At 37.7% G+C, this 26,309-nt stretch overlaps 1 protein-coding gene across 2 annotated transcripts; it reads right to left on the minus strand.

The window, feature by feature from the left end:
• Positions 1 to 4,553: 4,553 nt before the first annotated feature.
• On the minus strand, positions 4,554 to 26,085 carry LOC149828192 (uroporphyrinogen-III synthase, chloroplastic-like). Of its 2 annotated transcripts, XR_016434253.1 has the most exons (11): positions 25,866 to 26,085; positions 25,548 to 25,635; positions 23,660 to 23,726; positions 9,919 to 10,037; positions 9,458 to 9,553; positions 7,745 to 7,800; positions 7,493 to 7,578; positions 7,072 to 7,206; positions 5,515 to 5,566; positions 4,952 to 5,426; positions 4,554 to 4,870 (listed from the first exon to the last, which is right to left on the minus strand). XR_016434253.1 is itself a non-coding variant. In XM_090017440.1 (10 exons), exons 1-10 carry the CDS (start codon positions 26,028 to 26,030, stop codon positions 5,412 to 5,414), a joined length of 879 nt encoding a protein of 292 aa, XP_089873566.1. In that variant the 5' UTR covers positions 26,031 to 26,085; the 3' UTR covers positions 4,872 to 5,411. The 2 variants fall into 2 exon arrangements, 1 of the variants encoding a protein (XP_089873566.1); XM_090017440.1 differs by lacking the exon at positions 4,554 to 4,870 and having other exon boundaries at positions 4,872 to 5,426.
• Positions 26,086 to 26,309: the final 224 nt, after the last annotated feature.

Consider the following 26,309-nt stretch of genomic DNA (forward strand, 5'->3'; position numbering starts at 1 on the left):
CATAAACTGTGTTTTGAGCCCCTATTCTTAGCAGCCATATCAATATTGCTTATTTCTATTCGCTCACGAATGATCTGCACTTTTTGTTCTACATTACCCACAAAATGTATGTTCCAAATCCTGAATTGATTTTGTACTTTGTGAAGTTTATGAAGGACCCATTGCATAGGGCATCCCCGGTGTTTGATCTTCCAACATTTCTCGACTATGTTACGACATTGTGGGTGCAATAACCCCAGTTTAAAAAATCGAAAAGGCTTTCTACCACAGGGGTAGAATTAAAGGAGGGAGTATAGGATCAGTGGTGGTTTGAGGAAGAACGTTCAAGGAATGATTGGTACCCATTTTTTCAAGCCACCACCGATTGACAAAGGCCTAATCTAACTTGCATAATATTTGATCTGCATCCTTCCTATGGTTGGACCATGTGAATTTGGGTTGGGGATCAGCAATTTCGATCAGTTCTTCACAAGAAATGAAGTCATTAAACTACAGGAATTGTGCAATGGTAGGCCTCCTGTTTTGTCATGATGACTACGCATAGCATTGAAGTCCCCAAGGAGGAACATGGGTTGTTGCAAAAGGCTTGATTGTGACAGCAATTGAGGTAAGCATCACACCTCAAATGAGGTTAGGTAGGCATGTAGACATCAAACACACTGATTTCCTTTTGAGTGATGTCATGCATCACCCTGAGTTGTATGAAATATTTGGCTTTTATTATCTGCAATATTTTAACTGAGTAGTGATTCCATAGACCAATGCATCGAACCTCCCCTTTTTCATCTGGATCATTCATAGCAAAAGTATATCCATAAAATGGACTGAGGATCACATCAAATTTTCTTGGCCCAAGCTGAGAGTCATGAATGATCATTATATCCGGCTTATGAAGTTGAAGGTAGTGTTGTAAGTTTCGCTGGGTAGGCTTATTCGCGAGACCCATACATTCCATGAGAGTACCTTCATTGAATAATAGAGGATATATTTTCAACTACATTCTTCTCCTGTGCTGACTCCAGAGCAGGACCCTCATTTGGCATATGTTTTGCCAGAGCTGCATTTCTTTTGGATGAGAACTTACATTCTATGTCCATATTCTCTAAGAGAATAGGCTTGGCATTAGTAGCAGCCCTTTTAGTTGACCTTCTAAGAACTGAAAATTCACCTGAAAAGTTTGAAATATCTGTGAAGGCCATCCGCTTATGGCCCTTGACATGGTTTTCCTTGGAGCTGTGAGGGTTATGATTCGGTGGATCATTGGGTCTATGCTTTTGGGTACATTGGGTATTGGATTTTTTTTTTTTTTAATCAGTTTGGTTAGTTGATTCTTGAAGGACAGTAAAGATAAAGGTTTGGTTTTAGTTTGCATGGCTAAGCATGGGGGTAGGATTATGAATTCGGTTAGGTGGGGATACGTTTTGTTTGGCTCGAATTATGAAGGTGAGAATCTTTAAGCTGAAAACAGTAAGTCTTTAAGAGGGAAAAGCGGTTTGGAAAGGGCTTCATTTGGTGGGTAGGGTCTCTGGAAATATACCTGTAACGAGCAGTGGGAACCACAAAAGACATTTTCAATTGGGTGGGAATCATGATCACCTTTTTTCAAGAGAGAGTTTCAAAGAAAAAACTCTATTCAGTTGATCGTGAAGTCACCACCAAGGCAAGAAGTGGTTCATCCTGATCGATCTAGCTCTAACTGCCAGAAGTGCCACACTAATCACTCTAAAAACCATATCTTCGCAACACACGTTGTTGTCTCAATTGCGACAGAACAACTATATGAGAAACTGCACCAAGAAGGCTGCGAATGAGAGATGGAGGAATACCGAACATGTGGTGGCTCAGGATTGACCTCCACGATAGCCATGATTGGGCGAGTTTGCTTACCGGATTTTGGGAGGTGGAGATCTGAATCCGGTGGAATTTCACTAGCACCGACGTCAGAGTTTACAGGAACTGCGTTCTCTTGGTCTTCAGATTGAATCATTTGCACGTTCAACTCATGATTGGAGTTGCTTTTCGCTGGCTCTAACATCCCTTGACCTATATCTTCCTCTGTTATCTTCTGATCAGACCTCTCAAATTCAAGAGGAGCTTCAATGTTCATTGCTTCTGTCATGGTTCCTTTTTTATCCTCCTGATCAGTGTTTTCCTTATCCTCGGTGCTCAAAACTTGGTAGCGGTTAGCCGGTTGATCTTTGGCTTGCTTCATCTTTGGTTTACTGTTTTTTTTTTTGCCATATGCACCATCGTCCAACCATCCTCGGTGGTTAATTGGTCTTCATCTGTCTTCTGCCGTTTAGAGCATGTGGGGTCTGAGTGATAAGGGGATCCACATTCTCTGCAATATTTGACATAACTCTCATACTCAATAATTTGCTCGAAGAGCTTACCATTTTCGATTTGGATCTCCATGGCCGGTTGAGGCTTGAACTCCAAAGGAACTTCAATGCGAATTCGTGCAAAATGTCTGATCCATATATGAACTCTATTTTGGCCTTCAAGCTTTAGAGGCATGCCAGGCATCCATCTATTTGCATTGAGTGTTCATCCTTAAGTGCTTAGTTTCAGGATCATCTTCATATCATTCTCATTGGCTACTCTGATGAGGAAGAGGCCATTATTGAGTTCCATGAACCAAAGTTCTGCCATATTGGACCATTGTTTTTGCAGGGATGCAAAAATGAATTTGAAGTCTAACTTTTTGTATCTCTCTCCACCGGACAGGCCTGCAATCGCACTCCATCGAACAGATTGGAGCATATGATCATACTTGGCTGCTGGAATAAATATCTGGTTGAAGTTGCTGCCTTTTGTGATCTGAAGTGGAGGCAATCCATTATTTTCTCTATTCATCTCTCCTTCGCCTTCTACTATAGCTGCCCAAGTCTTGCGAGATCCGATCGCCTAAACAACCTGACCGGCGATAGTACCCAGAAAGGACTCTTCTCGGGGAAGGAGTGGTGGGGGAGTCGGGAGTTCACCATTGACGGAGGGGGTCATCATCTTCTTGGTTAGGTTCATCTGCAGTAACCCCCCCACTTGGTTCTTCCAATCAATTTCCCACTGTGTCAAATAACAAACCAATGGGGCTCTGCGTTGTTGGTAGGTGCTATCAGTGCACGTCTCCTTGTGGTGGGACGTCGCAGGTTCAAAACCCAGTGGTACGTTGAATAATAACTAGTGAAGTCAAACTAACCCCAGCTTGCCTTTAAAAAAAAAGAACAAACCAACAAGTCGCCCCCACAAACCCCAGGTGGAAGAGGGTTAAGCTGGCCTAACCATATGCTAAGAAAATAGTGGATATATCGGAGAAAATTCCTTGCTGACAAGATTAATAAATTCTTGTATAGAAGCAGGCTTACTTCCTGTGAAAATTATATCATCAACATGTAGAAGCAAAAGTACCGTCCCTTTATCAAGGGGGCGTTTCGCGTGGTTGGTAGAAGCTGTCAGCGCACGTCTCATTGTGGTGGGACGTTGCCAGGTTCAAAACCCAGTGGTACGTTCAATAATAACTGGTGGGTCTGCCTAAACCCAGCTTGCCTTTAAAAAAAAAAACAACGTCCCTTAACAGACAAACAATGAAGAATAATCAACAGTTTAATAAAATAAAAAAAAAAAAACAATGAAGAACTATAATAAAATTGCATAGAAAGAAGAAAAATGTCATACCAAGCTCCAGGAGCGTGTTTTAGCCCAAACTGATCATAACATTAACCACTCCAGGCAACGAAGGGAGCCCGTGTTTTGGGATATATAATTTTCAGAAAAAGTCTGGTTTTCATAATTCCAACTAATAGTCAGAATTACATTTTTCAGGGTTTTTTGAATTATCTGATTTTTCATTAATTTCATTTTGCTAACCAAACAACTGAAGATTAAATTTCTGAAATTTTTATTTTCAAATACTTCATTTATCCAGATAAATGGGGCTAACCAAACAGGCCCTTAACGTTTAGCTTTTTTTCTTTTTCCTAGCAGTGAAACACAACTAGCATTCCTCTTTTTTTCCCATTGTAGGCAATAAAACATACAGCTAGCGGTCACCAAATGTCAAAAGCTTTTTCAGATCTGGAGTATGTTTTCTGTCCTCCCCTGCATTTTATGGTGCATCTTAGTTCATATCAGTATTGTTTTCACCAAGAGAAAGCCACAATAGGGACTTGAGGAAAATAATCACTTGCCCCAAGGGAGGTTGGCGTAGTGTGGTGGGGCCTTGACTGCTAGACCGCCAGTCAAGGTTCGATTCTCATGAGTGCCGCCCCTCTGCACAAGCCAACACGTAGCATAGGCCCCGGGGGCAGGGATCCTAGCCTCAGAGTTTTAGGCTTCCCACAAGACTGTAGGTATGGCAGGCTGAGCCAGCATGATGAGGTCTTCAGGATATAAATTAAAAAAAAAAAGGAAAAGAATCACTTGATATGATGACAGAGAACTGCCTGAATTAAATATTTACATTTCAAATAACAGAATCCACAAATAACGACTCAGCGCAGTCTCTCATTATTCTCAACTAGACTTCGATAAGGAGACCTTGTTTCTTTCTATTCTTTTTGGCATGAATTCACTTACAGGCCATATATAGATAGATTGCAGAGGCATATGCCTGCCTACTAGAAAAACAAAAACATTTCTTTTTTACTGTTTCCTTTTTTGTTTAGGTTTCGGACTATAGCCTGATGACCAAAACCCACCACAAAATACAGGTTCAAGTAGGCAAGCATTCAGATATCAAGAGAATAAAAGCACAAACTAAGAAGAATAGCAACACTATCCCTACTAGATTAGAGCTTTTCTCTATCCTGCTTAACCTTGAACTTGCTAAACCCAATGAAGGATGAAAGCAAAGAGCACCGCAGTCAAAAATCTGCTGCACAAGAATATGGCAATTGCAATTAATTAAAATGAGCAAACAACAAGATACAAGACTCGTGGACAGCATTACCACCTTTGAGGGATTTGACGTGGCCCCGTATAGAAGATTCCATGAAATAGACTTTACATGCTTATTACAATAGCATATGCAAGAGAGAACCCTGACATCAACTGAACAAACACCTCGATTTGGACTGAACCATCCTTCCGAATAGAGTACTTTACACTCACGAGAAGATTTAGCTTTAGCTTGGACAACTCGTATCTTTGTTCCATTTCTTCCCTAAACAAGAAAAGATGATGCCTATCACTCCTTTGTCTTTCATTTCTAGTGTTTCTCCAACCATTTGCCATTCTTGAAAACTGCATGTTCATCTTTCATACATGGATCTACTGCTTGCTTGCAATGAGAACTGATATTTTCCACTTCTCAGCGATAAATTTTCTTGTGCTAAAAAATTATATTGTCAGACAATGCAGATGTTTGTAATTCAGCATAGGACATACCATCCTGCTCTGGTATTCCTCTCATATCAACTAACCAACACCTGGGGGTAAAAGAAAAACAGATAAAGAAACCATAGCCATTTGCAAGAAGAAAATTTTCATAGAAAACTAAATGAAACTGGTACAAACCTCCTCGCTTTGATTATGAATACTTAAAGCTTCAAGAATGCTCTCCACCCACCTAGCCAAGAGACATTATATGGTACTCAATACGGTTGTTTCAAATAATAAGATCAAGATCAGCCACTTCATGCAAAAGATTGGTGGTAATCAAATGTCATACATCCTATGAAAAGCAACTACAAATCTCTACTTAAAATTGCTAAAGGTTGAGTGTGTGTGTGTGAGAGAGAGAGAGAGAGGAGCATTGCCTTGTTTACTCAGCAAACTAAATTTTAGCCTCCTACTACTAAAAAGAGTTAATTATACATTTTAAATTGGCCATACTGGTTGCATACGTCCATTACCTGTGAATCTCTAAATGGATTAAAAGCATAATCTAAGAACTTAGGACTGTCAAGATTGCTACTATCTATGATGTGATTTATCCATCAATTTTAAAAAGATATTAGCTAATGTCCAGATACTTGTCTAGTTGCCATGTAAAGTTGGAAAAAGAATTTAGAACGGTGAGAGATGAATAATGGCTGATGAATCATGTCTGATGAATTTTAAAAGAAAAAGCAACAGAAAGTGCAAATAGCAGTTAGATTTGACACACAATGGGCCAGTTAAAGCCCGGCCAGTTCACCCCATTTGGCTCAGCATTAGGTCAAGCAAGACTGATGCCCACACATAGTTGTCTGTGAATGTGTAAGATACTCATCATTGTCAAGTTTTTGTTCATTCTCAGATTTGTTTTATGCCTTGTTAGCTCAAAAGGAAATTATTCACTAATTCCTGTGCAACTTATCAAAGAAAAATAAACATTTATCAACCGATTGACAAGTGCCATTCCCAAGTCAACTTCAATGTATAATAGGCCAACTTGAAGGAGCCATCTACTAACTACCACATTTTCTTTGTGATAACAAATGCAGCATTCATTTCACTACTAATGAAAACTCATACGCACATCATTCAGCATTTATTTTAGGGAGCAATATCAAGAGACCCCAAATTTTTTACCTATATAAACTTTTAACTAATGTTGGCAGGCATCATATGAAATCTCCTTAAGGCCTGAGAACCGCATTCACAAACTTGTGTTTGTTAAACTGTTGACTATTAAGCATGAAAAGTTGTAGGACCCTATATGGAGCAGCTTATCATTTTATGTATTTGAAACTACTTAAAATCCAGGGGCTTTGTGTCTTTTTCCTTGCCATATGCATTTGTACTTAGACAGTTCTTAAAACCCGATTCCAATGCTGACAAAATTACACACCTCACAGAATTGTTCCAAGTTTCTAACATCCATTGTTATAAGTTTCCTTAGTATAAATCTGTGACTGTAAACAGAAATTTGGCTTTTCACAAAGATCAATAGAATGTTTTCCATATAGCAGTCTTACCAATAGAGATAAAAATTCTCAAAAACATGTGAACAACACTAACACAAACTTTTTTATTGAATTATTTCAAAAGTCTGCAGGAGAAATTATAAACTTCGTAACAAAAGGAATGGCTAAAGGTTGCTGATAAAGTTAAGAAGGTATATTTTGATGTTTGAGAAATGAAGCATACCCTTCAATGCCAGGATTCTGTGGGTAATATACTTTCTTCAGTCCCAATTTTTTGGCAGCTAAAGCTGTTGTCACTCCAATGCAAGCAATAGAATTGTCCCAATTATCGGATTTTGAAATTATTCTGACCCAAGAACTGTTTATTGGAACACCATAAAAAAGCAATAAAAGGGAGAAATATAAGGTAACAAAAATGTGAAGAATGTGTAGAAGGAAAAAATCATGTTGCTTGCAGTCGTGCAGAAGCAAATGTGTATAGGATATACTTTTGGCTTTCTAAAGAATGGTGTCAGAACTAGTAAACTGCAATAGTTGGAAACCTGACATTCGATAAGCATCTAATAACTCAAGATATTTTTTTTTGAGACCGAGAGAGTCTCGTACATGTAAATAAATAAGCATATGCAAACAGAAACTGATACCTGACTGCAGAAGGAGAAGCCAATGCAACTACTGGTAGAGAGAGTGCCTCGGTTAAGATTGCTTGGTCTACTTCATGAACAGGAACCTGCATAGAAAAAGAAAAAGGAGAAAGCGAAAGTGAATGTTAGATGACTCATTTTGAACTGTTTATAAGTCATGCATCACTTCATCAAAGAATATATTTGGATTCATCCAGTCACTTGTGGAACATACATGATCAAAGAATATAGTAGAAGAATAGAGAACATTACCGTGGAGTAAGTATTTAACCTTGTAACCTCAAAACCCCTATGCATCAGGACCTCCTCTGTAAAACTAAAGTATGAGCCTCAACTGTAGATTTTATGAGCCATAACATAAGCTTCATATGGTCTTAGCAAAATTTAAACCACAAATGCTGTGTATGATTGTAACAAATCCAATCGTTTACAATAATAGCTAAATATCACACATGATTGTTTAAAAATCATATACATGAAACAACATGGCTAACTAAAGCAAAATGGAAGTAGAAAGCAGACCTTTTGGATTTTAACCAATAAAATGCAAAACTCATTTCTGTTTTTTTATTGAGAAACAGTAGGCACAAAATGATTTTTGGAAAATAGGTTAAGCAACTGAAAGTGAAAATATGTTGGGATGCTACCAATGAATGGTCCAAGGCAGATCTATCAGCGTAAGGGGTTGGCTCCAACAGGGCTTAATCATACACCAGAATTTAATTGTGTTGTGCCCAACAGTTAGGGGCTTAACTGGGCTAATAATTGGGTCGGCACAGCCTAAGTTAACTCATGTATGATCCACTTCATCAGGACAAACTGGGTAGGTTTTGATTTAGACAGGGGGACAAATGGATCGGATTTATTACAAGTCTGAGTTGGGTAATCAGGTCCCATGAACAAGTCTGAGTCCGAAGCAACTATAAGTCTAACATAACAACACCTGAACCTTGACCTAGACCCAAGTTATACTTCTTGGTCAACGTAAGGATGGATCACTTCAAACCCATGCATCATCCAAGTATTCTAGTGAGAAATCCCAGTGTGCCTAAACATTTGATCCATCCATATCTAGCCACCTAGGCTGCAACAAAAAGGATTATGAAGACACACCTTCAATCCAAAGAACGGTTGTAATTTGGGATAGACCAGCTATGATTCTACTTGAGATCCAAGTAGCAGGAGAAAGATTGCCCTTGACTACTGCTTGAATTAGACTGTGGATGCCCAGTTATAATCCAATTCCATGCAGGTTGCATCTTTGCAGGAATAACTGCATTAGTTTCAATCAAGATGATCTGACAACTCATTTCCCTTCCAGTTTATGTTGCCCAAGCATGTTCACATGATCAAGAAAACAATGTCATATAGAACATACACGCCTATATGATCAAAAACAGTGTATCAAGTGGACACATGCAGAATTAATACAGAAAATGGTGCATAACTGGTTTGGGGTTAAGTCTGTTTCATGAGTCCTCAGGTTCTCATGTATTTATTGCATGGTACAGAAGGGACTAACTCAGGCAAATAAGCACAAATTCTTTGTCAATCGATTCTTCCCTAATAAGTCTCCATGTTGATTATTCATTACTTCTCAATCTACGTTATGTATCATCATTTTGTCTGAGATTAACTTGACATATGAGGCGAGATGGAAGCACTAAAAAAACTGCACCTAGTTTATTATTTGTAAAGCAATAGAACCAGTGTTACTTTAAATTACTTGTAAAGCAATAGAATCAGTGTTACTTTTGATGTAATGGTTCAAAGTTTGTTTCCACTCTTTTTACATTTTTCATAGCTGAATTTTCTAATACTGATTTTGAATCATTGATAACCTTATGATGTCACGGAGATAAAGAGGAACTCCACCAATCAAGACATGGGCTGACATGATTAACAGTACACTACCATAATAAAAACAATGCATGATGCTGAATTATGTGATAGAAAAAAACTCACCAATATCATTACTGGCCTTCACAGATGCAGGATATAAAACCGTACAGGTTTCAGTATCACACTTTGGGAGCTCTGAAGCCAAAACTTTCCCTGTGGCTGAAACAATGCACAGAGCACAAATTATACAGGCCAAGGAACAAGGAGGACAAAATAGCAAACTCCTCCGTTTTGACAAGAATCCCTGGCAGGCAGATGCCAGAACAACTAATTTCAGATCACCAGAAGTCATTGCAACTGATCTATATAACTTAAAATAGTTCATATCTTAAAGAAGCTTTCTTTGTAGAAGCATGCAAGCATAAAAACCTCGATGTTTTAGGACAAGCAGATAAAACATCTTAAATGAGCACAAGTATCAAAGACAAGAAACAAGAGAGCTAGCTGCACAGTTGTTCAGAAACTCCACAAGATCATGTCTCTGAGAGAGAGAGAGAGAGTCAATACCGGAGATGGTTTCCTACCTTTTGAAGCAGAAAATGCTACATTTAAAGATTGTTGAGGAGACTGTGTCACATCCTCAAAGACACTTGCTGTTCCAGCACCAACCACACCTACTTGGACTTTTGGAGTTCCTGCAGCCCTAAAACAGAATGGTGCACTCATTTACAGATGAGAAGTGACCCAAACTACAAGAAATCTCAATTACACAAATCATGCTTAGGATGCAGACTATCATATATACCTAATGTAACCTTCCAACCTGGTGGGCACAAGCATAGGAAACCAGTCCACTACTCAGATTTTTTTACTCAAATTTGTTGTTTATTTGGTATGCTTTGTAGTATAAGAAGTTTTCTATAGTTTACTGAACTAGTGTCATGGCAAGCATGTCTGTGTTGTGTCATGTACCTGTTTCAGTGAGTGTTTGACAGTTCTTGGGCTAGGTCCAACTGAGAAGCACTTGTTCTTACGATGTTAGTTACCAAATCAGCTGGTTTCGTTGACTCTTAGGATTGGCCCAGAAACACTTTATTCCTGTGCGCCTAGGCATGTGCTTCATCAGCTTATTCTCACGGCCTCACCGGTTGGCAAGCCTAGCTTGGAGAGAGAGAGAGAGAGAGAGAGAGAGAGATTAACTGTCCTATTTTTTCAAGTCTAAAATCCTCGGAAAGGAGAAGAAGGCAACCACGACAAGAAACTGAGATTCTTGTCACCCTAACTGTTTTTTTTTTGTAGCTTCGGCTTGTTTATAGTTTATCCAAGCCCGTTGTCTCCAGAAAAAGAAAAGCTTCAAGGTCTTAAACAAAAGTTTATGTAAATAAAGTGGACGCCTTGACGTATTAATTTATTGCACATATTTTATAGCTGCAAGTTTCTTATTGCATCATGAATGTCCATCTACAGTGCTGGTTTAGTGTAAATTCCAGTGCGGTCACATTAGAATTTATGAGGTCAAAAATAAGAGAAAACCCATCTGACTGATGATGCCCAGAGTATCAGGCATGCAAGTGGATTCCATAACCCAAGTAAACGGACAGTAGATTTAGGTTGGAAACATTATGTCAAACATTCACCAACATAAGAAGTTGCCTTCAGCTGCTATCATTTAGCCAGAAGAGCATCTCCTCAAAATCCAGAATAACTCAAAAAGTATGGAATACGTCTGAAAAAATAAATTCTTTGCTTCATCCATATCCACCATGAGCAAACTAACAATATAATGAATACCAAATTACCAACAACATTATTCTGCCATTTTTTATGTAAATATTATGCAAGGAGCCCTGGCAAGTGACAAAGTGTTGGGAGCAGCTTCAATGTGGCAAATATGCAACTAATATTTGGGCCCTGGGCTGTTTAGATCAGATCAATCAGATGTGACAGATATTCCCATTTAGTTATCGGTATGCTTCAGATGAAATAAGTTAAAGGTCAAGAAAGCATGTTGGTCATTTGGATGTCATCAAAAGATTGTTCTTTTAGATACTAGAGATGTAAACTTACTTGAACTGGAGCATGATAAGAACTAAATGGATCATGACTACCACATCATACAACTACTTTTGAGTGGCCAGATTGATGGCATCTGCAGAGTGCACATGTGCTGGAACATGAGTATAAATGCATGACACACGCATGCACACATTATATAGTGCACTTTCCAATCTCACACAATGATGTGAAAATACTTGGCACCATAAAAGCAATATTTGTTCTCCTGTTAATGCATTATCCATTACACAGAGATATGAAAGAAGTCCTAATCAGATTTTTTCTTTCAGGTCAGGGGACAAAGAGGTAGTGATTTGCTGGAAACATCAGATTTAAACAGTTTGCATGGATGCTTAGTGGAATGAAAATGTCACTCCTTGGATCATTCAAACAGCTATACTTGGATGCTTGCCATGTATTCAGAATTGTTAAGAGCTAGCCATAGTAAATATTCTCAATCATATTCATGTTGTTGCAGCTTGAATCTTAAGCACCTTGTTCAGCCAAATATCTCAATTTGGTAAGAATCGGACACCATATAAGAGTAAAGCAGCATACAGTAAAAAACAGAAGAAGACCACACCTAATGTTGCTTAAAATCTGCCGCCAGAATATAAGCATGGTATTTAGTATCTGTAAATTATGGGAACATGGATCCCTAAGAACAAATCTAGGCTTCTCTGAAGAAAAGTGCAGTGTTAAAATGTAAACAGCACATATATAATAATATTATTATTATTATTATATTATTATTATATTATTATATATTTTTGTATTTATACTTTTTAATTTTTTTGTAATTTTTCTTTTTGTTTTTGGTATCTAGTTCTATTAGAACTAGATACATCTAGTTTGGAACTTGACCAACTTTCTAGCTGTTGGAAGAATTCTAGCTGTTGGAAGTTCCAACAGCTAGAAAGGGAGAGCTCCTTATGAGCTCTCCTTAATACTCTTGTATAAATAGGGGTGCATCCCCTTGTGTAAATCATTCCTCTAAATGCTTTTTAAGCATTTTGCTCTCATAAATAAAGTGTTATTTATTTTTATGTTTTTCCATTTATACCCTTTTATGCGTCTTGTCTAAAGTATCTTTTAGATAGTTCCTTTTGAGTAGATTCAAGTGCATTCGTGGAGCCTAGCATTTCATTACATGGTATCAAAGCTACGGAACTCTTAGATCTTGAAAAACTTCCACCTCGATTTCCTTGCCTCTTGTGTAAATGTGTGTTATTACCTTGTTCTTACAAAAAGTGTTTCGTCACTTGCAAAGGAGTGTTTCATCACTTGCCAAGAGAGTGTTTTATCACTCTTCTATCGACTACAAGAGGATCCATTTGGAGAAAAGGACTTGAGCAACAACATTGTATTGTATTCCCTTCTCCCTTTTTCTCTATTTTCCTTTTTTTTTTCTTCTCCTTACTATCTTCTTCACACCCTTGTAAATGATGGATGACCATGATAAGGTCACCATCATACCCATGAAGTTGAATGATACTAATTATGTGTTGTGGGCTTCAATTATGAAGCACCACATGTGGGGAAAAGGCTTATGGGGAATAGTGGATGGTTCTAATTCGGAACCTAAACTATCTCTCACCAAAAAAGTGGGTGATAAGGAAGTCCCTCTAACGGAAGAGGAGAAGACTAAAGCTCTACTCTCTTATGAAAAAAAAAATGGAAAGAGTGGAGGATGAGGCATGCAATGATAATGGCATGGCTTATTAATAGCATAGACATTAAAAAATGTTCTAGTCTCGCTAAATTTGAACATGCCGATAAGGCATGGGAATACCTCAAAAATATGTATTCCCTTAAAGATATTGCCCATGTGTGCAATCTTCAAGAAAAAGTTCGGACATTAACTCAAAATGACAAAACTATTCGTGAATATTACAATGAGTTGTCCGAACTTTGGGAAGAGTTGGCTATTCTAGAGCCAAAATGGCATTGCGCCGAAGATATCGAGCTTCGTCAAAAATAACTCAATACGGAACACTTTTACCAATTTGTGAATGGATTAAGGCCAGAATTTGAATGCACCAAATCGCCTCTACTTCATCGTGGTAAAATCCCTACTATTGTGGATACTATTGAAGAACTAACTATGGAGGAAAATCGTCTTAGAAAGAGTACTCCAAAAGTTGATGATGATTCAGTTCTAGCTGTGTCTAGACCAGGGAATCATACTCGCACTTATAGACCGCCTTATTTTGGGAGACAAAGTGGTGAGTTTGACAAAAGAAAAGTTATTTGTCACCACTGTCATGAACCGGGACACTATTGTTAAAATGTATCCCTCAAAATCATTGATGTAAATATAAATATATATACTTATATAAATAGAGATACATTTACATATAATTCATATATGTATATGTATCTCTATATATATAAATATATATATTTATATATATTTTTCTCTTTTTTATTTTATGTTTACCCGATAAGGGTATAATTGTAATTTCCCCTCTTGCGCATATTCCATTTGGAATATGTTGTACTTTTCTTTCTTTTTATTTTTGTATTTTCTTTATTCTTTTTATTTTTATTTTTTCACTTTTCATAAAAGGTGCATTGGGGGGTCCCCCAATAGAGTCGTTGGGGGCTCCCCAACGACTCCTTTGGGAGCCCCCTTGCACCTCCTCTTTCTTGTATAAATAGGGGTGTTCCCCCCTTGTTTTTCCTAAGCTTGAGAGTCTCAAGCATTCGGTTCTTTCTATGAAATACATGCCATTGTGCATGTATATTATTTTTACGCTTTTGCGTACTTTGTTCAAGTGTTGTGAGAGTGCCTTCGTGCACATCTTTTCTATTTTGTTTGTGCTCGTATGCGTATTATCTTTTCATAGACAATTTTACATGGTATCAAAGCAAGGTTGATCATTGAAGATCGTGGGATTCTCTATTTTCGAGTGCCTCGAAAAACGTGCCTTCCGATCTTTAAAGTTTGAAGTGGTGGATCCTTCTTCTCAAATATTTTAGAAGAATCTTGTGCAAAGTTGGTGTTGGAAAGATTGTGTTGGTACGCTTTTTTCTCTACCTCTTTACTCTCTAATGGGCGAAAAAGAGTCCCATTTTGCTCTTGGTTTCAAATTAAATGGGTCCAACTATCATGTTTGGGCCGGAAATATGGAGGCTCATATAAAAGGAAAAGGCCTATGGGGATATGTACTTGGCACAATTCTGGAACCGGAACCCAAGATTACCATAGTAAATGGAAGCGAAATCAAGATTCTTGAGGGAGAAGAAAGAACCAAAGCCCTTGAGGAATATTCCAAGAAACACGATGAATGGGAAATGAAGAATTTCAAGATTCTTTCATGGTTCTTTTCATCCGTAGAAACCAAGATTAATGCCAACATTATTAAATTCAAAAAGGCATCGGAAGCTTGGCATTATCTTGAAAAAATGTACACTTCAAGGGATCTCTCTCATAAGTATTACCTTTAAAAGAAGGCTATCTCACTTACTCAAGGTGAAATGACGATTAAGGAATACTTTGCCGATGTTTCCTCTATTTGGGATGAGCTTGCAATGCTTGAACCAAAATGGAGTGGAGAGGCAATTGAGCTCCGTCACAAGCAACTTGAAGAAGATCGGTTCTTCAATTTTTTGAATGGGCTAAGGCCCGAATTTGAGCAAATAAGGTCATCTCTTCTCTCCTCTTTTTCTCCCCCTTCTCTTGAAGATGTTCTCACCAAATTAAGTGGTGAAGAGACTCGTATGAATTTATGTAAACAAGGACCAAATGTTCTTGCGGTTCCTTGTAATATTGAAGAAAATAGTGAGGTCAATGTCGTATCCCGACCCGGAAACAATGTAAGAACCTATCGTCCCCCTCATTTTAAATTTCAAAATCAAGGTGAAAATGGTGGTCAAAGAGGAAGAAGGGACTATAGCAAAACTATTTGTCATTTTTGTAAAGAACCAAGGCATATCAAGCCCATATGTCCCAAATGGAAGAGACTTATTGTCATGGCTACTACTAGTGTACCGCAGAAGGATGAGGCATCTTCGAGTGGGACCCTTTCTATAAATCAAATAGTGGAAGCTCTTCAACCTCTCCTCAAGGGATCGACTTCCGGTGCGGCCGTATCCACTTCTTCCTCTCCAGGTAAAATCTCTTGGCTTTTGGACTCCGGTGCATCTTTTCATATGTCCCCAAACATTTTTTCACTTTCCGATTATTCGAAAAATGGTTCTCCATCTTATGTCTCCACTGCAGATGGAACCTCTCTTGAAATTAAAGGAATAGGTAATTTTGAAACTCAAGAATTTTCTATTCCAAAAATCAGATTTATACCTAAACTTAACTTGAATCTCCTCTCTGTGTCTCAACTCACGGACCATGGCTGTGATATTAAATTCTCTTGTGATCAATGCTTAATACAGGATCGCCAGTCCGGGAAATTGATTGGGGAAGGCTTTAGAAGAGAAGATTTATACTATATGGAATCTCTTCAAGTTCCAAAAGTTTTTTGTAATGTTGCCCGACATAAAGATATAAATGTGTGGCACAAAAGACTTGGTCATCCTAATATCACCAAGTTATCATATTTACATTTTGCAAAAGACCTATGTAAAAGCTCTTTTTCTTGTAATGACTGCATTCTCGGAAAAATGCGAAGCTTACCTTTTGAGCAAAGAACTATGTTCTCTTCTAAAACTTTTGAAATTGTTCATTCGGATGTTTGGGGACTTGCACCTGTTGTTTCAAAAGGAGGATTTTCTTATTACGTTATATTTGTGGATGATTTTTCCAGATATTCGTGGATATATTTTCTTAAGTTTAAACATGAAGTGTTTTCATGTTTTAAAAATTTTCATTCAATGATTAAGAATCAATTCAACAGCAACATAAAGATATTTAGAAGTGACTCTGGAGGAGAATATCTCTCCAATCAATTTAAGATATATCTTGAGGATCACGGAATTATTCACCAAAGGTCTTGTCCTAAAACACCTCAACAGAATGGGTTGGCTGAAAGAAAACATAGGCATATTATTGAGACCATTAGGACCCTTCTTATATCTCAAAATATTCCTAAAAACTTTTGGGCTGAAGCAGCTCTTGCTTCTGTTTATTTGATAAATCGCTTACCATCTAGGATATTAGGGAAAATATCTCCCTTTGAGGTATTACATAAGCTTGAACCTGATTATAATAGGTTAAGAGTCTTTGGATGTAAGTGTTTTATACTTACAGATAAGAATGACAAGCTTTCTCCCAAGGCTATTCCTTGTGCCTTTCTTGGTTATTCCGAAACACAAAAAGGTTTTCGTTGTTATGACCTTAGAGATGATAAGCTATACGTCTCTAGAAATGTAACTTTCTTAGAAAATGAGAGTGGTTTTGAAAAAAATGTTTCTCAACAAGAAAATTTTGATTACTCCTTATTTGACTTATTGTCTAGTAATGATGATATATCTAGTGATGATGAGGTATTATTGAACCATGATGAGGAAAATGATGCAAATATTGGTGAACATAACTCACTCAATGAACAAGAAAGTAGAGTTCCAAGTGAGCCTATAACCTACTCTCGTAGAAACCAAGACACCTTTAGAAGTGCTATTGATCAATATAGTGAGCTTTCTCCTATTCTTGACCATAGAAGATCTGAAAGGAATAGAAGACCTCCAACTCGTTTTGTATCTTTTGACTCTTTTTCACCTCGATATAGGGCTTGTCTTAGTGCCATTCACTCTTATTTTGAACCAAGAAATTTTGAAGAAGCTAAAAAATGCATTGAATGGCAAGAAGCCATGCAAAGTGAACTTAATGCTCTTAAAAGGGCAGAAACTTGGGATTTCCAAACTCTACCTACAGAAAAAAAAACTATAGGTTGTTGGTGGGTTTTTAAAGTTAAAACTAAGAGCGATGGCTCTCTAGAAAGGTATAAAGCTCGCTTAGTTGCAAAAGGGTATGGGCAAGAGTATGGGATTGATTACGAAGAAACCTTTGCCCCTGTGGCTCGAATGGTTACCGTTAGGTGTCTTATTACTATTGCATCTATTAAAAATTAGAACATTTTTCAAATGGATGTTAAAAATGCCTTCTTAAATGGTGATCTTAACGAAGAAGTATATATGGATGCCCCACCATGCATGATAATTCCTAAAGATAAAGTTCTTCGTCTTCGTAAGGCTCTCTATGGTTTAAAGCAGGCTCCCAAAGTCTGGTATGATAGATTTACCAGTGTAATGTTAGAAAATGGTTTTTCCTCATGTTATACTGACACTGCTTTGTTTACTAGAAAATCTAATGCAGGGATTGTAATTTTGTTACTCTACGTTGATGACATGTTGATTACAGGTGATAATGTTCAAGGAGTTAAGGGTATTAAGTCCGTCTTGACTTCAAAATTTGAGATGTCACACTTAGGTTTTCTGACATATTTTCTTGGAATTGAGGTTGCATATTCGCAACGTGGTTATTTTCTATCTCAATCTAAACTTGCCTGTGAGATTATTGACAGGTCAGGTATTTCTGATGACAAAATATGCGAAACTCCTGAAGTTGTGGGAGCAAAAATGAAGATAGACGACGGTGTTTCTCTAACCGATCCTACTCCTTACAGGCAGTTGGTAGGTTCCCTAATGTATCTTAGCATTACTCGACCCGACTTGTCACATGCTATACACATCGCCAGTCAGTTTCAGCATGCTCCTACAACCGTTCATATGAGTGTTGTGCTTCGCATCATCAGATATTTGAAGGGAACGGTAAATAAGGGAGTATTCCTATCCTCTTCCTCTGAATTGAAATTGCTTGCTTATACTGACTTAGATTGGGGAGGTGACCCTAGTAATCGTCACTCCACCACTGGTTTTTGTGTTTTCTTAGGTGAGTCCTTGATCTCATGGCGATGTAAAAAACAACAGAAGGTCTCCCTGTCATCCACTGAAGCCGAATATAAAGCCATGGCCTCTACCACCATGGAAATTGTATGGATTCGAAGTCTTTTGGAAGATATGGGAGTGTTTATCAGCGAACCAACAAAGCTGTGCTGTGACAATAAAAGTGCAATTTATATTGCCAAGAATCACACCTTTCACGAGCGAACAAAGCATATAGAGATGGACTGCCATTATGTCAGAGAAGAATACTTGAAGAAGGTCATTGATCTACCATACGTAACGTCTGAGTATCAGCTTGCCGACTTCTTCACCAAAGCTCTATGTTCGCCCAGATTTTATTTCCTCCTTGGCAAACTTGCGGTTATCACACTGTAAGTTTGAGGGGGGGTGTTAAAATGTATCTCCCAAAATCGTTGATGTAAATATAAATATATATACTTATATAAATAGAGATACATTTACATATAATTCATATATGTATATGTATCTCTATATATATAAATATATATATTTATATATATTTTTCTCTTTTTTATTTTATGTTTACCCGATAAGGGTATAATTGTAATTTCCTCTCTTGCGCATATTCCATTTGGAATATATTGTACTTTTCTTTTTATTTTTGTATTTTCTTTATTCTTTTTATTTTTATTTTTTCACTTTTCATAAAAGGTGCATTGGGGGGTCCCCCAATAGAGTCGTTGGGGACCCCCAACGACTCCTTTGGGAGCCCCCTTGCACCTCCTCTTTCTTGTATAAATAGGGGTGTTCCCCCCTTGTTTTTCCTAAGCTTGAGAGTCTCAAGCATTCGGTTCTTTCTATGAAATACATGCCATTGTGCATGTTTATTATTTTTACGCTTTTGCGTACTTTGTTCAAGTGTTGTGAGAGTGCCTTCGTGCACATCTTTTCTATTTTGTTTGTGCTCGTATGCGTATTGTCTTTTCATAGACAATTTTACAACTATAGGCCTCAATGTCCGAAGCTAAAAAGGAGAGACGAAAAGAGGTTAGCATCTGTTGAAACCGAGCCAAAAGATCAAGATGCACCTGTTTCCATGGCTCAACTGATGGAGATTCTTCAACCTCTTTTCAAAAGGGCATCCTCTTCGACTGAAGCCTCAACTGGAGCAGCAGTTGCATCTGTATCCGGTCTAGGTAACTTTCCTTGGCTCTTAGATTCTAGTGCTTCATTTCATATGACCCCAAATGCTAAATGTTTATCTGAATGTCTTAAAAATAACTCAAGTATATCAAAAGTCTTTACAGCAGATGGAACATCTCTTGAAATAAAAGGAAAAGGATGTTTTGAAAGTTTTCAAAAATCCAAAAATTTTTGTATTCCGGAAGCTAGATATATCCCAAAATTAAATTTGAACATTTTATCTGTTTCACAAATTTCTGATTATGGATGTAATATATCCTTTTCTTCTGATGGTTGTTGGATACAGGATCGTCAGTCAGGGAAGCTGATTGGGAAAGACCATAGAGAAGGAGGACTATATTACATGAATTTTTTGAAACTACCAAAGAATGTATTTTGTTTAAATGTTCAAAAATTAAAAACAGAATTATGGCACAAAAGACTTGGCCATCCTCAAATGTCAAAAATCCAATACTTCCCAAGTTTGGAAAAATTTTGTAAATCTAAAAATTTTGCTTGTAAAGACTGCATTTTTTGTAAAATGAAAAGATTACCTTTTTTTAGTAGAACCTTTGTCTCTACAAAACCTCTTGAGTTAATACATTCGAACGTTTGGGGACCCACACCAGTTATCTCTAAAGGTAGTTATGCGTATTATATCATCTTTGTTGATGACTTTTCTAGACACACTTGGATTTATTTTCTTAAACATAAATCTGAAGTTTTTGCTCACTTTCAAATATTTTATAAAATGGTCACAAACAAATTTCAAAGTAATATTTTCATTTTTCGCATCGATTCAGGGGGAGAATTTATGTCTGAAGAATTTTAAAACTATCTTAATTTATATGGCATTAGTCATCAACGATCATGCCCACACACCCCTCAACAAAATGGTCTTGCAGAACGCAAGCATCGCCACATTATGAAAACCACTCGGACTTTGCTAATTGCAAGTCAAGTTCCAAAAGGTTTTGGGGCTGAAGTCGCTCTAACTGTCACCTATCTCATCAATAGAATGCATCTTCTTCATTAAAAAATATATCTTAAATTAAAAAACTTTATGATTTAGCTTCAGACTACTCTAGATTAAGAGTTTTTGGTTGCAAATATTTTGTATTTATAAACAAAAATGATAAATTCTCCCCTCATGCAATCTCATTTGCTTTTTTAGGATATGCTAAAAATCAAAAAGGCTACAGGTGCTATGATCTTCAAAATGACAAATTACATGTATCAAGAAATGTGTCTTTTCTAGAAAAAGAAAGTTCTTTTGAAAGTAAAAAATCCAAAGATATTACTGAATATTCCTTTTTAATCGATTTAACTTCAAAATTCAATTAAGAGGATTTTGAATATAACTTTGACAATGATCAAAGTCCTATTATTTTTTTAAATGATAGCGAAGACCAAACCAGTAGGGATGTTGGTCTGCAATATTCAAGACGAAGAGTTGGAGAGCAACACCCACCATGTGCATTAGAAAGGTTTTCTGAAGTTCTCCCTCGTAGGACTTCTAGAATTTCTCGACCTCCCAAAAAATTTGTCGCTTACGAATCTTTTTCACCCTCGTATAGGGCAGCCCTTGCATTAATTCATTCCTATGTTGAACCTTCTTCCTATTCTGAAGCCAAAAACCATGAAAAATGGGTTGAAGCTATGAAAATAGAATTGGAAGCATTAAAGAAGGCCAACACTTGGTCTATTCAAGACCTTCATCTCGGAAAGAAACCTATAAGCTGTAGATGGGTCTATAAAGTCAAAACCAAAAGTGATGGGACCCTAGAAAGATATAAGACACGACTCATAGCCAAAGGTTATGCTCAAGAACATGACATTGACTATGAAGAAACCTTTGCCCCTGTGGCCCGTATGACCACTGTTAGAACTTTAATTGCTTTGGCTTCTATAAAAAAATGACATATATTTCAAATAGATGTCAAAAATACTTTCTTAAATGGGAGTCTTTTGAAAAAGTCTACATGGAAGTTTCACCTAGTATTAGTATTCCTAAGGGTAAAACACTTCGTCTTGAGAAGGCCCTTTATGGCCTCAAACAAGCACAAAAAGCTTGGTATGACAGATTTAGTCATGCTATGACTAATATTGGATTTAATTCTTGTTTGATTGACACTGCCTTGTTTATTAAGCAATCTGATGTGGGTATCATCATTCTTTTTCTTTATGTGGATGATATGATCATCACTGGAGACGACAAACAGGGAGTTACCAATATCAAAACTCTTCTTAAAACTCATTTTGAAATGTCTGATTTAGGATTATTGAGATACTTTTTAGGAATAGAAGTTGTTTATTCCCCTCGTGGGTATTTGATATCTCAATCTAAATTTGCTTTTGATATTGTTTCCAGGTCTGACATTACAGATGATAAGAAGGTGGACACTCCAGAAGTGGTCAATGTTAAAATGAAAATTGATGATGGAGAGCGACTTGATGATCTCACTCCGTTCAGACAACTTGTTGGAGCACTTTCCTATCTCTCTATCTATCGGCCAGACATAGCACATGTTATACACACAGCTAGTCAGTTTCAACATGCTCTCACTTTTGTTCACATGGGAGCGGTTTTACGTATTATTAGATATTTAAAGAGTTCTCTCTTACGAGGACTCTTCTTGCCTGCATCGTCATCATTAGATTTAATTGCTTATACTGATGCGGATTGAGGGAGGTGATCCTAATAATAGGTACTCAACCACTGGTTTCTGTGTATTTTTAGGTGAATCTCTAATATCATGGAGGTGCAAGAAGTAGCAGAAGGTTTCTCTTTCCCCTACTGAAGTTGAATATAGAACCATGGCAACCACCACAATGGAAGTTGTTTGGCTTAGGCAACTGCTCACTGATATGGGAGTTGAAGCAACACAGGCCTTACGAATGTGTTGTGACAACAAGAGTGCAATCTACGTCGCAAGCAACCGGACTTTCCATGAGCACACCAAACACATTGAGATGGATTGTCACTATGTCAGAGAGGAGTACTTGCATGGAATCATTGATCTGCCATATGTGATGTCAGAATACCAATTAGCAGACTTCTTCACCAAGCCTCTCGCGGCTCTCATATTTCACTTCCTCTTAGACAAACTTTCGCTCATTGTACCGTAAGTTTGAGGGGGAGTGTTAAAATATAAACAACACATATATAACAATATTATTATTATAATATTATTATTATTATATTTTTTTTTATTTATACTTTTTAATTTTTTTGTAATTTTTCTTTTTGTTTTTGTTTTTGGTATCTAGTTCTATTAGAACTAGATACATCTAGTTTGGTTAAGTTTCAGTTGGAACTTGACCAACTTTCTAGCTGTTGCTGTTGGAACTAGTCCAACGGCTAGAATTCTAGCTATTGGAAGTTCCAACCAGGGTTACCGGAAGCGCCTAGCTAAAAGGGGAAGCGCGCTTCCCCAAAGCGCGCTTCGGAAGCGCGGAACGTCGCGCTTCCGAAGCGTGGGGGGAAGCGTCCCCCTTTTTTGGGAAGCGAGTTTCCCTTTAATGGGGGACGTGCTTCCCTTTAATGGGAAGCGCGCTTCCCATCACGCTTCCCCCACGCTTCCCCTGTTTTTTTAAAATTTTTTGTATTTTTTATTTTTTATTTTTATTTTTTTCGCTTCCCCCTCGCTTCCGAGACGCTTCCTAGGTCGCTTCCGAGACGCTTCCTAGGTCGCTTCCGAGACACTTCCCGAATCGCTCCTAAGTGGTCCCACGCTTCCCCGCTTCCTAAAATTTTGAAAGTGCCTCGCTTCCCGCTCCCGCTTCCCGTATCGCTTCCCGCTCCCGCTCCCGCTTCCTCAACTGGCAACCATGGTTCCAACAGCTAGAAAGGGAGAGCTCCTTATGAGCTCTCCTTAATACTCTTGTATAAATAGGGGTGCATCCCCTTGTGTAAATCATTCCTCTAAATGCTTTTTAAGCATTTTGCTCTCATAAATAAAGTGTTATTTATTTTTATGCTTTTCCATTTATACCCTTTTATGGGTCATGTCTAAAGTATCTTTTAGATACTTCCTTTAGAGTAGATTCAAGTGCATTCGTGGAGCCTACCATTTCATTACATGTAGATATTCACAAAATTTACTTATAATAGAATCGAGAACAGCCTTTCTTAGGTAATTTTAATTCTCACGTTGTAGGTTTTGAATCACCAACTTTTGCTTTGTTTAGACTCGATACTTTTCAGTAGTTTGTACATATAGCTATATTAATTACATTAAGTTACAGTCAAAGAGATGTTCTTACTTCCATGCATCAAGAAACACAGATCCAGCTTCTGGTGATGTGATGACAATCCAATCAAATTTGTTGTCTGCATCAACAGAAACCAAATTGATTATATTCATGCAGAAAACAATTACCAGAATGGTATGAAATGACCATTAGAGAGAAATGAAGAAACTGCATGTTGTACGATAGATGAGATCAAGATGAAATTACAAAGTAAGACTAGTTTAGTTATGGAGGGTAACATAAATTCATTAAGTTGATAATTGTAAGTGTCGATAGTGTATGTTTACTTTTAGAGTAATTAGCAAAATAATTTGAGCAGCGGAACTTTTTCATCTGATCAAAAGGAAGCATGAATGATTATAAGAGCTTCATATGCAACTTATTAGGAATAAACATTGTAAAAATGTCGCATAATCCAGGAAACTTGACTAGTAGTGAGTGAGTACCGCCAATGAACAAACAAGCCATTTGCAATTTACGTGTCAAGCTCACTGGCTCAATAAGCAAAGACCAAGCCTTTTCCAATCTCACTGTAGCCTTCCCTTTTTTCTTTCAATGTGAAAGTTCATATCTGGTTGTCTATCTTATTTCTTCTTGTAAGAAAAATTTGGGGGTTAAAATCATCCTTCCCATTTGTGTTAGACACACAGCAGCTTTGCCTGCACCATACATGCTGCAGTCATTAGTTGCTATGGATGATAGTCACAATTATCGGTCTCGGCTATACATTAGCAAGCCAAATCTCAATATAATAAAGGCTGTATTGATAAATCTCGGAAAAATATCTGCACTAAGAAAGTATAAAATATAAAAAAATAGCAAAAATAAGTAAGAAAATAATATGTTTAGATGATAAAACTATTGTAGAAATGTAAAATTGTAAATAAATGTTATATCAATCCTGAAATGTAAAAAATATAAGAAGAACAAACATACTCAAAATGTAGAAAAGGAATATAAAAGTGACTGAAAAGATCATTACATTTCTGTGATAATATCACGATAATATCATAATAAATATGAACTTGAAAATCTTGTGATCTTTTACCTTTAATCTCGTTTACCCATTAAAAAGATAGATATAGGCAATATTTAGTCAGTATATGTGACTATCCTATGGCATATGGATCAAGAAGGTGAAATGCAAGTTACACACCTGGATTTACCACTCTTACCACACAACTAAAGTAGTAAGGGGAAGAATGGAGAGGAAAGTGGAGGCATCCTTGTCGACTAAACAGCGACCACCTCCACTTCACCGTCTTCCTCAGTAGAAAGCATCCTCCGTATGCAAGGTAACGCCTCTCCCTCTGGCTAACAAACAGGATTGGGGTCGGTTTGTCTGAGAATCCTGAACCAATCATTCCTCTTCCCTTCCCCTCGTGTCCAATTGAATCAATCCAACCAACTTCCTTTCTCCCAATGACAAGCAATACATATCCACACATCTTCTTCTCCATTATTTTCTTCTATCGTTCGATCATTCCTCTTCCCTTCTCCAATTGAACCAATCCAACCAACTTCCTTTCTCCCAATGACAAGCAATACATATCATCACATTCACATCTTCTTCTCCCTTATTTTCTTCTATCGTTCGACTTTCATCTTTTACTATTATGTCTATCATAGTGTATCGATTTGACTTTGAATTGTTAATGCTGCATAATGGTCGAAATGTAGACATCATTTAAGCATGAATTTTGCAATCCCCTGTGATTGTATGTATGTGTGCGCATGTATAGATGGTATTCACGCATAAATGGTGCGACATAAGCATAGTTCAAGACATTCTCTAGACATTTTCTATCATATGAATCCATGGATGGATCAAATAATGCAATATAATCAAGAGAAAAAAATGGCAGTCGAAAGATTAAGGTGTTGAGTGGTGATTAGGTACCCCTGAGCACAGAAGAGAGCTTATCCAGATCAGGCCCAGGTGTATGCTCGATCAACGGAACCTCCAAACAGTTTACACCATGCTTGCCCTGTTCAAAAAAAAAAAGAACAGCAAAACCATTTCCTCATTCTATGTTTCATTAACCCCTCGAACATTAATCACCTAAACTGACAATGATGCTCATCCCCCATCAACATCTCGAAAAAAACACACATACACACATCAAGCCACGAGAACTCGATCGAATTGAGCGGTGAGACCAATAGAAAGAAAAGAGTGAACGATTGGGGAGAAGAAGAAGAAGAAGGAAGAGCGAACCAGGGCATCGATGAGCTTGTCGTTCTTGCCCCCCTCCCTCGTCACCACCACCTTCGGTCGCAGTGCAGGCGCGCAGCAGCAACGATAAGAAGAAGAGGGGAGTCTGAAGGAAGGGAGGGGATAGGGTGAGGTCGGGAAGTGGAAGAAGAGGGCGGAGAGAGCCATGGACACGAGTCGCTGCAACGCCGACGGCTCTTCTTTTACTCACTTCCCGGCCCTTTTGCTTTCCTGCTGCCCTTCATATGCCACGTGTGGGACCCACAGACGGGTCCCGCGATCCTCATGCCCACCATCAATGCTGATCCGAGAAGCACAGTATTGGTCCGATCGTGGGCCCACTTAGCCTGATTAGGGTAATGGATCTGGTTTTACCAGCTCTGTCCCACAGGATCCAATCCATTTCGGAAACCTACATTATGGATGGGGAATGTGAACTAATCCTGA

Source organism: Nuphar pumila, chromosome 9 (assembly GCF_984573655.1).
Source record: "Nuphar pumila chromosome 9, dmNupPumi1.hap1.1, whole genome shotgun sequence".
NCBI classification, from domain to species: Eukaryota; Viridiplantae; Streptophyta; class Magnoliopsida; order Nymphaeales; family Nymphaeaceae; genus Nuphar; species Nuphar pumila.